Consider the following 12,515-nt stretch of genomic DNA (forward strand, 5'->3'; position numbering starts at 1 on the left):
TGTTTTTACCTCATTGGAAACACCAGAAGAATGATCTTGAACATAGTCCAGAGCCTTTTTAGGAGGCTGGGTGTAGATGCACCACATAAGCAGAGTGTAGAGATGGAATGGAGGAGAATCAATGGCAGCAAGGAATGGACATGTGGAAAAGGTGACAACAGTTTAACAGTTAGAAACTAAGTCCTGACAGCATCAGATACACACAAAGAGTGACATGAATAGAGCAAAATGGGGTAGCCTAGGAGGAAGAGTTCAATGTTGGAAATATTCTCAAGCACTGGGAAAAAATTGCTCATGTTCAATTAGTATATTTATAAACTCATTTCTCAAATCAAAATTAGCAGTTCTAGTCTTTGGCCACAGAGGTATGCAAGGCCCATTAAAGACATATTAAAGGAGCAAGTGGATACCATGCTGGTGAGTTTCCACTGCGTGACTGAAAATGATTATAAAAAATGCTAACAATTTAGACTCATTACTGAAATTGGTATGGTCCCTGTAAACTCTCTAATCAATAAAACAGTACATATAAAATAAGGCTAGAGGATCTTTTCCCTCTGAAATAAAATGCATTTATGCTAATACTATAGAACAAATTAGAAAAAAATGAGAAAATATTTTTCCTATTAGGTAATAGAAATGCTAGAAAAATTATTTGGTTTATATTCATTTACAGTTACATTTGATTAAGTTCAATAAAATATAATGAATCTAACCTAATCTCTGCATTCTAGTGAATGAAAGGGACTGCCAAAACCACCTAATATGTAATGCGTGTTCAGTGTACAAGTATATAAATCTGAATATGCCACGGTAAAAGAAAGATCATGCTCTCTGGTATCTAATAAAAGCTGTTGTATGTAATTGGTATGTAACATGAGTTTAAAATTCATAAAACATGTGATTGACACATCTAATGCATTACTGTTGGTAGATAAAGGTCCTAAATAAAACTCAAATTATTAAAGGAGGCTGCTATTTGAAGCTGAATCAACTCTTCATCCCTAGCAATTTCCATAAGGCCCAAGGGGGGCTCCCTCTGTTGGGGGATTGGGGATTAGAGGAGATGCAGTGGCAGTTTTCCAACCAAATCAAGGACCACAGGGTTTAATGTTTTTTTCTTTATGTTCCTATTGGTAATATTTTGGCAGCATATTACAGCATATAATTGTCAAAATTGCCCAGAGATGTTTTTTGAGTTTGTTTGACAGGCCTAGGTTTAACTTCTGACTCTGCCTTTTACTGTTTTGGGCAAATTCTCTGATTTCTTCTTATTGGAGGGGCTTCAGGAGGAATCACAGTTAATGGGTACCGAAACCAGAACTCTCCAGGGGCTTGGTGATTTTTCAGCAAATGAGAGCTACAGTAATAATGATTATTATAAATGCCAAGGTGCTCTTGTTTGAACTTGACCAAAATGAACTGTAAACAAGTACAAATCTGTTAAGCTAATCGATTGCCTACATATTTCAGAGTAAAAACTATCTCAACATACCAAATTTTCAATTAATTATATATAGACCAACCCTAGTGCATGATTTTGAAAAAAAAAAACATATAGAAGTGTCTGAGCACATTAAAGCGCTGGTGTGGAGGTGAATGCGGTTAAGGCATACCACATCTCAGCGTGTGTTACACATTCAACTTTGGTTCGCTAAATGACACCTCTCTCCTCTGATCATAGCTATGTTTTATAAATCAAACAACATTCTCCTATTTGTTTTATAGTAATAGTCTAGCCTCACTTACCGGGCGTCCAAACTCCAGTTCTGAAAAGAATTTATACCAGGGCTCATTTTCTAAATCTATGTCATCTGGATTTATGCGATCAGTCTAGAGCAGACGTGAAGGAAAAGGGAAGGAAAAGGCACACTGAGCGAAGTGAGGGAACGCTGTGTGGTATGAAAAACGCGCGCATCCATAGGCAAACATGCATGACTCGCGTCCAACAACTCTCAGCAGGAGAGAACAGAGGAGGTAAAGTAAAACAAGTACAATTAGGGTATGAAGATGAGCGTCCATGGCAACGCTTAGATCCCTACTTATTTCCTCTGTCCACCATTTATTCCTAATGTTCCCCTAACGCATGGAAAACTCGCAATGGCAGCGACACGGGGCATCCACAGCAAGCCAGTCATTAAAGTAGGTTCAACCGAGGCACCGGGGTGGGGGACACTTCTAAGTGTCGCTCCATCGTCCTTGTCCTCAGTGGTGACTAGTAGTCCCAGCACGTGGGTCACCAGCCTGCAGACAGTTCCCTTGGGAGCAGGCACTTGGAGAGCTTGGGGCAGGGCTGGGGCCTGGAAAAGTTGAGAAGAGCTAGGAGGAGGGGCTGGGTGGAATGCCAGGCGCTGGGAAGTGGTTGGGGCCAAGTGAGGCGCCAAAGGCGCAGGGAGGTGCTCAGTAGTTAGCCTCTGACTGCGCCTGCTTAGCCGCTGAGGAACTAGGGCTACCCCTGAGCTTCCCGACAGGCATTGGACGAGTGGAAGAAGGAAGGAGCTCACCCGGATGGGAGAGGGAGCCGGGGCGGAGCGCGCGGCGGAGACGCCACTCCGCGGCGGAGGGGAGGGACTACGCGCGGCTTCTCCGTGGGGCGAGGAGGAAAGAGGCTTCCGGCCAGCTGCCCTCGGAACAGGTGTCGGAGTTGCTGGGAGAGGGGGCTGTAAGAAAGAGGGATGAAGCAGACACTGATTCATTAAATAAGGGTTCTTGAAGGAACGGAGCGTTGCGCCCTGGATTAGGCCAGCGGAGAGGAAACGGGAGAGGACCCGGTTCAGGAGAGCGCAGTGGCCTGGAGTGGAGACCAGAGACCCCACTGGTGGGGACCACAGAGGGCTTGCTGGACCCCTGTAAAGATGTGAAGGTCGGGAGACTCTGGGAAGTGTAGATGGAATTTTATTTATGAGACACTCCAAAGTTCACTTCCCTCCGGCCGGCCGACTTCCAGCTAGAGGAAGGGGTCTAGGGAGAGGCAGGTTTTCATAGTAGGTGCTGTGGATGGGGCAGGCGAGGGAGTGGGGATAGATTCCCACCTTGGTTTCCTTGACATTCTAGTTTAGAGAAAAAGCCAATTTTTACGCTTGACTTGCTCCCCTCTAGTGGTTTAAAGACACTGTATTTAAGATGGAAAAACTACGAGTGTTAACTTAAACAGTTTGAGAAAAATCATAAAATTACATTATAGAAAACAGGCTCAGTGTTTACTTAACGCACCATATACACTTAATGTTTTCAAATAATACATGCCTGACTAGATGGACTTAGACTGTAGATTTTGTATTAAAACTGGGTATTTAAAGTACTACATGAGTGTCACTACTTCTTCATAATTATCAAATAACACTAATTAAATGTGGTACAATTGGTCAGTTCAGAATATTAAGTCAGAAAAAATTCTAAGAAAAATGATGTGGTTCCCTAAAAGCCAGAAGAGCTGTGGTACCCAGCACTTATCCCAGGAAGGCTCCTAAGTGCTCACTGCTTCAAAGCAATTTTCTCACAGTTCTTAAGGGAGCTCAAGAACTTCCACTGAGTAGCTATGACTTAGTTCTAAAGAAATGCTCTGTAACTTTGGTAATGTTGGGAGCTTTGAAATATTGCATATTCCCATAAAAGCCACTATCTTGACATGTGTTTGTTCTAGTGCTTTATCAACCTGTTGCATTTACAAGGGTTTTGTTAAGAATGCAGTTTACAGAGAGAAAAGGGCTTTTGGGCCACCATCCCTCCCGCCACTCCCAGCCCAGAGGAAAAAATCAACAAAATTGACAAACCCTTTGCCAACCTTCTCAGAAAAAGGAAAGAAAAGGCCCAAATCCATGCAATTAGGAATGAAAAGGGTGAAATTACAACAGACCCAGCAGAAATCCAGAGGATCATCAATACCTACTTCCAGAACCTACATGCCAATAAGATGGACAACACAGAAGAAATGGACAGATTCCTAGATACATATGAATTACCAAAGTTGAACGAAGAAGACCTAAAAATTCTAAACAACCCACTATCAACCAATGAAATTGAAAACATAATAAAAAACTTATCAACTAAGAAAAGCACAGGCCCTGATGGCTTCACTGCTGAATTCTACAAGACATTTAGAGAGGAACTACTGCCACTACTGTTTAAACTCTTCAATGAAATTAAAAGGGAAGCAATACTCCCAAATTCATTCCTGGAAGCAAGCATCACCTTGATCCCCAAAGCAGAGAAAGACCCAACCGAAAAGGAGAGCTATAGGCCAATCTCACTAATGAACATAGTTGCAAAAATCCTTAATAAGATACTGGCAAATAGAATGCAGAAGATCATTAAGAAGATTATACACTTTGATCAAGTGGGATTCATCCCAGGGATGCAGGGATGGTTCAACCTACGCAAATCAATCAATGTAGTACACTATATATCAATAGAGCCAAGGACAAAAACCATATGATTATCTCCATAGACTCAGAAAAAGCATTTGACAAAATCCAACATGCATTTATGATAAAAACTCTACAAAAAATTGGAACAGATGGTCTCTACCTCAAACTGATAAAAGCCATCTATGAAAAACCAGCAGGCAATATCGTACTAAATGGTCAAAACCTGAAATCCTTCACACTAAAATCAGGAACAAGATAAAGACGTCCATTATCACTACTCTTGTCCAATATAGTTTTGGAAACATTAGCCACAGCAATTAGACAAGAGAAAGAAATAAAAGGAATAAAGATAGGAAATGAAGAAGTCAAATTGTCATTATTTCCCAATGGCATGATACTGTATATAGAAGACCCCAAGAACTCCACCAAAAGTCTTCTAGACTTAATTACCAAATTCAGTCAAGTAGCTGGTTACAAGGTCAACACACAAAAATCAATAGCTTTCCTCTACACAAATGACAGGCTCACTGAGAGAGAAATAGGGCAAATAATTCCTTTCACAATAGCATCCAAAAAAACTGAAATACCTAGGAATCAATCTAACAAAAGAAATCAAAGACCTCTTCTCTGAAAACTATGGCACTCTGAAAAGAGAGATTGAAGATGATATCAGAAAATGGACAGACATCCATCCCCTGCTCCTCAGTAGGAAGGACTAATATAGTGAAAATGGCCATACTTCCAAAACTGTTATATAGATTTAATGCAATTCCAATTGAGATCCCAGCAGCATACTTCATGGACCTTGAGAAAACAATCCAAAAATTCATTTGGAACAAGAAGAGACCCAAAATAGCAAAAGCAGTTCTAGGTAAGAGAGACATGGCAGGGGGTATCACATCCCCAACCTGCAACTCTACTACGAAACTACTGTGATAAAAACAGCATGGTACTGGCAAAGAAACAGACCTGAGGCCCAGTGGAACAGATTAGAAGATGCAGAAACAACGCCAGACACACTCAGCCATCTCCTCTTCGATAAAGGAGCCAAACACCCTCACTGGAGGAAAGATAGCATCTTTAATAAATGGTGCTGGAAAAATTGGGTTTCAATTTGCCAAAGATTAAAATTAGACCTATATCTCTCACCATGCACTAAACTAAAATTGAAATGGATTAAAGATCTAAATATTAAAATAGAAACTCTGAACCAGTTGGAACAGAGTTTAGGTAGAACTCTTGAAGACATCGGTGTAGGAAAAGATTTTATCAACAAAACCTCAGTTGCCCGTGAACTAGCACAAACAATCAACAAGTGGGATCTCTTCTTATTAAAAAGCTTCTGCACAGCAAGAGAAACCACCAGCATTGTGAAGAGTCAACCTACAATGTGGGAAAAAAATCTTCACCTGCTTTTCCTCAGACAAAGGTCTACTATCTTGAAATTATAAGGAACTTAAAAAGATCAGACCTCCCAAATTTAAAGACCCAATCTGAAAATGGGCATTTGAAATGAACAGACATTTCTCAGACAAAGAAGTAGAAATAACAAATAAATACATGAAAAAATGTTCACTATCACTGGTCATTTGAGAGATGTAAATGAAAACAATGCTCAGATTCCACCTCACTCCAGAAAGAATGGCTACTATCATGAAATCAACCAATAACAAATTCTGGCAGGGCTGTGGGGAAAGAGGAACCCTGTTCCACTGCTGGTGGGAGTGTAGACTGGTGCAAGCACTGTGGAAATCAGTATGGAGATACCTCAAAGAACTAGGACTGGAAGTCCCATTTGACCCTGCTATTCCACTGCTGGGGATCTTCCCTGAAGAATTAAAGGAATCATACCACAGTGATATATGTGTGCCCATGTTCATACCAGCACAGTTTGTGATAGCTAAAACTTGGGAACAGCCCAAATGCCCATCAACTGGAGACTGGATAAAGAAAATGTGTTTTTTTTTTTTTTTTAATAAAATGGAGTACTACTCAACCATAGTAAATGGGAAATTAGAGACATTTATAGCTAAGTGGATGGATATTGAGGTGATACTCTTAAGTGAAATAAATAGGACACACATGTATAAATACTGAATAGTTTCTCTGGTGTGAGAAACTGAAAGTGTAAATAAGGACTAAATGTATAATAGGTAATGTGAAATAGGAAGAAAAGGGGCAAAGGGGAAGGAAGTGAGAGGGGTAGGGGAAAGGAAAGAAGGGAATGGAATTAATATGAGAAAATGGAAAAATAGGAAGAAAATCTTTGTAAATAGGGAGGGATGGAGGGGCTGAAGGGAGGGCTGGGCAAGGGTGAAAAATAAGAACCAAGAGAGATTATGTAAAGGTGGAAATTTCCAATGATGAATGTCATTATATTGTATACCCAAAATGTACCAATGATTAGAATGAATAATTGATAATGCAAAATAGGAAGAAAAGGTCCAAAGGGGTAGGGTAGTGGGAGGGGCAGGGGAAAGAAAAGAAGGAAAAGCAAAAATGATGAGAAATGGAAAAAATGGAAATAAAGTCTTTGTAAATAGAGAAGGGTGGAGGGGGTGAAGGGAGGGCTAGGAATGGGGAAAAAATAAGAACCAAGATGCATCATGTAAAGGTACAAGTTCCCAATGAGAAATGTAATTGTGTTGTATACCTACAATGTACCAAAAAAAGAATTTAAGAAAAAGAAAGAATGCAGTTTACATTGAATAATAAATTATACCTAACTTGTTTTTAGTGATGTGGTTTAGCTTCAACATATTTAAAATAAAAGATTGTGACAGTAACTACATACAATGATACAAAAGTTTGAGAGATCATAAGAAAAGAGTGCAAGGGCCTATGCTGTCCAACTTGTGTAGGAATTATAGTTATGAAGGCTGTGTAGTGACACTGGCAAATATTTATGATGGGATGCCAGGCAATAAAAACAACATGAGGGTCAGGGATTTAGCTCAGTGGTGCCACCACCTGCCTCCCAAGTGGAAGGTCCCGAGTTCCATCCCCTGGTACAAAAAACCCACAAAACCCCCCCCAAACAGCAACAACAAAAAGACAACATGAGGATGTATTTGTACAGTAGTTTTGATGGTGTTCTAGAGTTGGTGTCTGGATGAACACAGTAAAGAAATACACATAAAAGACCTTGTAGTGTTCTGGTAGTGATAATGTTTGATTTTTCTTTCATTTAAATATTATTTTGCTTTGTTGTTACAATGATATTTTTACAAGACATAAAAATCAAAGAGAATTTGCATTTTGTATGAGAAAATGCTACAGAAATACTGAAATATTTTCCCTACTTTGCCAGTATTATCATTGATGTACATTTCAGAATAGTGAAATTAGTAGAAAGAAATTAGTGTAGTAACTAATCTATTTTCTGTTTAATTTAAAATTTGCTTCAGTTGTTGAATTCAGAAGTATTAATTAAGATTTTGTCATTACTGGGAGGGGTGAGGAAAGGGAAAAGGGAATAATGGAATGGAAAATAAGCAAGATATGTTAAATGCATTTATCAATTTCCCAAAACAAACCTCATCATTCTGTATTACTAACATGATTTAATTTAAAAACAGATCTGGGTTCTACTAAAATATGTTTTTTTCAGATATTACTTAGATCATTTCTGATGCAGCTTGTAATTATTTCCTGGAATGGTTTTGCTAGAGCTGAATTTTAAGGAAAATTGACATTAGTGAGACTTTTCCAGTAGCTTTATTCTTTTAAGAGAGCCACAGTATTTCTTCCACAGGAAACTGACCTCTTATTCTTTCAAAGTTCATAGTTTCTAGTGTTACATAGTTAGTGATTACTGACTCTTGGTTTTATAACCTTTGGTTTCAAGTATATTTTGTTTAGCTAAGAAGAGATAGAAACTTCTCTTAGGGGTAACAAGTTTGGTTAAAAACATTATGAACAGTAGAGGGCAGCAAATTTACTAAACAAATAGGTGTACTAATTAGCCATTATAATTTCATTTTGACTTCCACCTTAAGAAAATAAGTAAGATTTAAAAAACATATTTTTATGATAGAATATGGGAAAGGGAGGAGAATATCATTCTGCTTCATACCTTATAATGACAACTTCCCATTAATTATAATTTCTACCTATTAAAAATTCAATTTCTAGTTACAATGGGCAACTATCTAGAATCCATTCCAGTAGAAATAACACCCAAAACATTAACTGACAATTATCAGTAACTTTAGAGTATAATGAATGGCACATAGTCGAGCAGTCTTTATGTTAATGAAAGGGTAAGTGGCAGAATTAGAATTTTGTCTTTGCTGTGTTTGACCTATTAGATCCCTTCTCTTATGCAACAATTAATATATTATGTAGCAACCCTGAGCCACTGCTAAAGCACACAGGAATCCCACAGTAGTCAGTGACACATATGTAGAAGGTCAGCCAACAGAAATATATGCACACTAATCCTCTCACTAATTCAATGCTCCCCTAGTGTACCACAGAAATCCATTTGAATTCAGTGTGAATGTTAGCACTCAGGAACCCATCTAGGAAGTATTATAGGCTTTACTCTAATTGCTTATAAAAGATAAAAGAGCACAAGTATTGTCATATATCTATGTAATCCTATTTTCTTTAACTTTTAATTTTTAAAAACTTAGTAAACCTCTGTTTAACATTAGCTTCACATCACCAATGCAAAAAGAAGTGTTTAAGAAAAGCTAAAACTGTAAATCACACATGATTCTTATTGAAAAGCTATCAAAGTGAGCAATTTTTAAAGTTTTTATGTTTTCCATATTTTAAAAGCTTTTTGCTTCTTTTGTAATTATAGAAATTCCATTGTTATCAGTCTTCTGTTTTTATATAGTATTCCAAACAAAAAGTGCTTGAACATTTATATGTTCATTATCTTCTATGCTTCAATGCATCTGCTGGTATGTTTTATGTTTATATATTTATTGTGGCTCCACAATAAATGCTATCTATACACATTGTTAGTTGGGATAATCCTTATGGTTCACAGCATCAGATGAAACTCCCTAAATGTGTATAGCTTTAATTCTGAATGGCAATTTTTGTTGATAGAGCTTATGTCTTCTTTTAGTTTAAATTGCTTTTCAACTCTATACAGTGCTTTCATTGTTTATTTCTTCTGCTTTTATTTTGTGTAGGTTTAGTTATCCTAAGGAAAGGTAACATCTTTGTTCATTTTTTTATTTTATCAAATGTAAAGAGCTCCTAAACAAATGCTTTCTTAAAATCAAAAAATATTAACATGGCTCACCTAGAAGCATATCCAATTTAGATGATAAAGTTTTAATACAATCCCACTAGGGAGTTTGAATGGTTGTCTCATGGAATAAATAAATTGTGGAAGTATGGTTTTGATTTGTGGATCAAGTCAGTTAAAGATAAATCCCTGGTGTTTCCAAAGTCCTTTTCAAGAACAAAGTTAGGGCCATTTAGTCAAATGAATATTTATAAGCTTCAAAAAAAGGCATCTACTTTTGCTTTCCTGTTAAAGAACATAAATTCATATGCTACTGGTTTCTGAAGGATCTTTTTTGCCAAGGTCTGGGGTAGACTTTTGTTCACATTGTATTTATTGCCTTCTCTGTCTCCTTTGTACTGCAGGAAATCATGAATTAGTGAGCCACAGTTACCAATAACAGTGTGTCAATGGCCTCCTACCTGCCTTGGTGGAGACTCCCTGGGTCTTTTGTCACTAGAAATGTACAGACCTCATAAATAAGTAACAGAAAAAAGATTCAGCCTGTCATCAATTTCATCCACCAACCACAAGGGTAAAACTTGTGTTCATTCATTGCCTCATTTGATACATAGCCATTAGACTCCTACCACATGCCAAGCATGTTCTGTGTGGGGGATACAGTGCTTCACCACACATAGTTCTGTTTTCAAGGAGCTTAAAAACCAGTGAGGGATAGAGATGTAAGCAGACCATTGCAGCTCATTGTTATTCCAGTTATGGTAAGGGACACTGAGGTACAGCAGGGAGAGCTTTACATCTAGTGTCCAGGAGGGACAACCTCTTAGCCTTGAGACCTGAAAGATGAGATGAAATTTTCATGTGAAGGGAGCGGGGGAAGGAGAGCTTTCCTGGCAGAGGGATTGGTCTGTGAAAGATTCAGCAAGGAGGGGATTTAAAGCTCTCTGTGTGGCTGGAACATAGACAAGGAGGGCAGGAAGAAAAGAGCCAGGGCTGGAGAGCTGAGCTGGGGCTGAATGCCACATTTTTGTAAATTATATTAAAGCATTTGAGTTTTTCTCTAGGGATAATGGAGAGCTAGGAGAAAATTTTGAGCTGAAGGCTTTATAAAGATTTTTTTAAAGATGCACTAGGTTGGAGAGTTAGCAAAATGGATCAGGTGGATGTCATTGTAACCAAGGCAATGGATTATGATTGTCCTGAAGAGAGACATGGTACTGGCATTTCTCTTTGTGTGTGGGATTTTGAGGTCACTCAAGAGAGTGGTATCCAAGCTAGGAAAGCTGGACCAATAGTTGGGTTATCTAGGAATTTAAAATAGCACCTCATAGTTGCATAGGTGTTGTGAATTATTTTCAAAGATGAAAAATGAAAGGGGCAAAGGAATGCTGTTCTATTTCTTTTTTGTAAAATATGCATGGCTAGTTTGACTATTACTTGCCTTCTCATCATATAACCTACTATATACTCTTCCAAGTTTCCAGGTTCCTTCGACTTGTTTTTTCTTGTGGCCAAATAGACTTACACATATCTGAATCTTTGTCAACATTCATGGTTTCTGACCTTTCTATATTTTTAAGACCATTAGGTATATTAATTACTCAGGGCCCTGGTTTCTGGTACGTTAAATACACTAAATTTATTATAAATTAATACTAAATAATCTAATTTATACTGTTAAATAATGAAATAAACTAAGGTGACACTGACTTCCAGCTAAATATTTCCTACCCAAATAACTTGATATAACAGTGAGCAAGCATCCCATGCATGAGTGTGATTGGGGTCAACCCTGACCTCCTGCTCCCACCAGTAATGTGACCCTGAGGTAAAGTTAGTTAATGCATACTCTACTCTTTTCATTTATAAAATGAGAATACCATGTATGTATGTTGTGAGGTTATTGGGAACATTACATCCGATAAAGTACTAATTATAGAGCTGGTACATATGGTGCTTAGTAAAAATTTATAACTACTGTTATTGTTCTTATTCAGTTTTAAAATAAGAGCCTTCAAAGATTTCACCCAAAGACTCGAGTAATTTAGGAATTTCAGTCATAATGATAGGATCCATAAATGAGCTCTAGAGGGGACACAGGGTTGATTCCTTAGGAGTGCCTCCATTTTAGCCATTTAAGCTGCTTACTTGCAGAATGTGGATCTAGTCATGTAGCTACACAAATTGATGAACTTGAAGTTCCTCAGGGTAGTGACTGTATCTTGTTCCCCATTGTGTCCCCAGCACCTAACATAAAGTGTGGTACATAACTGTTTGCTTGCCTAACCAATTTTGTTGAATGAGTAAATAATAGAAATATCCTGATGGGAAAACTTCTAGAATCAATCCTGTTTCTTGACACCACAGCTACAAAAGCTTTCCAGTTTACAATATTCATCATCTTAAAAGTGTCTGATAAATTATTAGAATGATCATTAAAGTTTTTTCATTTACATTTGAATACAAGATCATTAGTTTGCTTTTTAAATTTTATGCAGTTCTGACATTATGGTCCACTAAATTCTCACCCTGGAAATACTCCAAGTAGCTTGATATTCAGTTATATAACCCATTTTTAGTCAAAAGATTATTAGTTTGCAAAGGAGCCTCAAATCAGTGATGTCCCTTCTTTTTCTCAGTTTTTCTGAAGTTGTTATTCTAAAAAAAATGGAGTTATTTGAAGAAAGAAAAACAGGACTTAGATAAATGCCAAGTTGGAATTATGTGATTGCAAGGATTTAGAACATGTTTCTGAAGAACACAACCACAAATGCAAGGTTTGAAAATGAAATCAAGAACACTCATGTTGGGTGTGTAAGGCAAGGATTTCCAGTTCAATTTCACCACTGGCCTTGCATTCTATGTAACAATGTGATTTCTTGGAAACTCTTAAAGGAGCTAACAAAGAAAACTCTCTTTTTCCTGTTCACTGATTCTAA

At 37.7% G+C, this 12,515-nt stretch overlaps 1 protein-coding gene across 36 annotated transcripts in view; it reads right to left on the reverse strand.

Moving 5' to 3' along the window:
* The window catches only part of Sorbs2 (sorbin and SH3 domain containing 2), a 392,887-nt gene that overhangs the window by 46,961 nt on the left and 333,411 nt on the right, over window positions 1-12,515 (reverse strand). For 12 of the 36 annotated variants that reach the window (XM_087217106.1, XM_021265020.2, XM_013075172.3 and 9 more), the window contains 3 exons: window positions 2,505-2,660; window positions 1,750-1,833; window positions 10-66 (listed from right to left, as the gene is read on the reverse strand). The exons of 12 other annotated variants lie outside the window; for them this stretch is intronic. In XM_087217106.1, coding sequence (XP_087073232.1) covers window positions 10-66; window positions 1,750-1,833; window positions 2,505-2,660 — 297 coding nt within the window. The remainder of the gene's footprint in view (window positions 1-9; window positions 67-1,749; window positions 1,834-2,504; window positions 2,661-12,515) is intronic. 12 more of the 36 variants (XM_087217108.1, XM_004853042.4, XM_087217118.1 and 9 more) reach the window with 2 other exon arrangements.

The sequence above is a fragment of the Heterocephalus glaber genome, unplaced genomic scaffold (genome assembly GCF_053883595.1).
Source record: "Heterocephalus glaber isolate CG9 unplaced genomic scaffold, H.glaber_assembly_v1.0 deba00001461, whole genome shotgun sequence".
Taxonomy (NCBI): Eukaryota; Metazoa; Chordata; class Mammalia; order Rodentia; family Bathyergidae; genus Heterocephalus; species Heterocephalus glaber.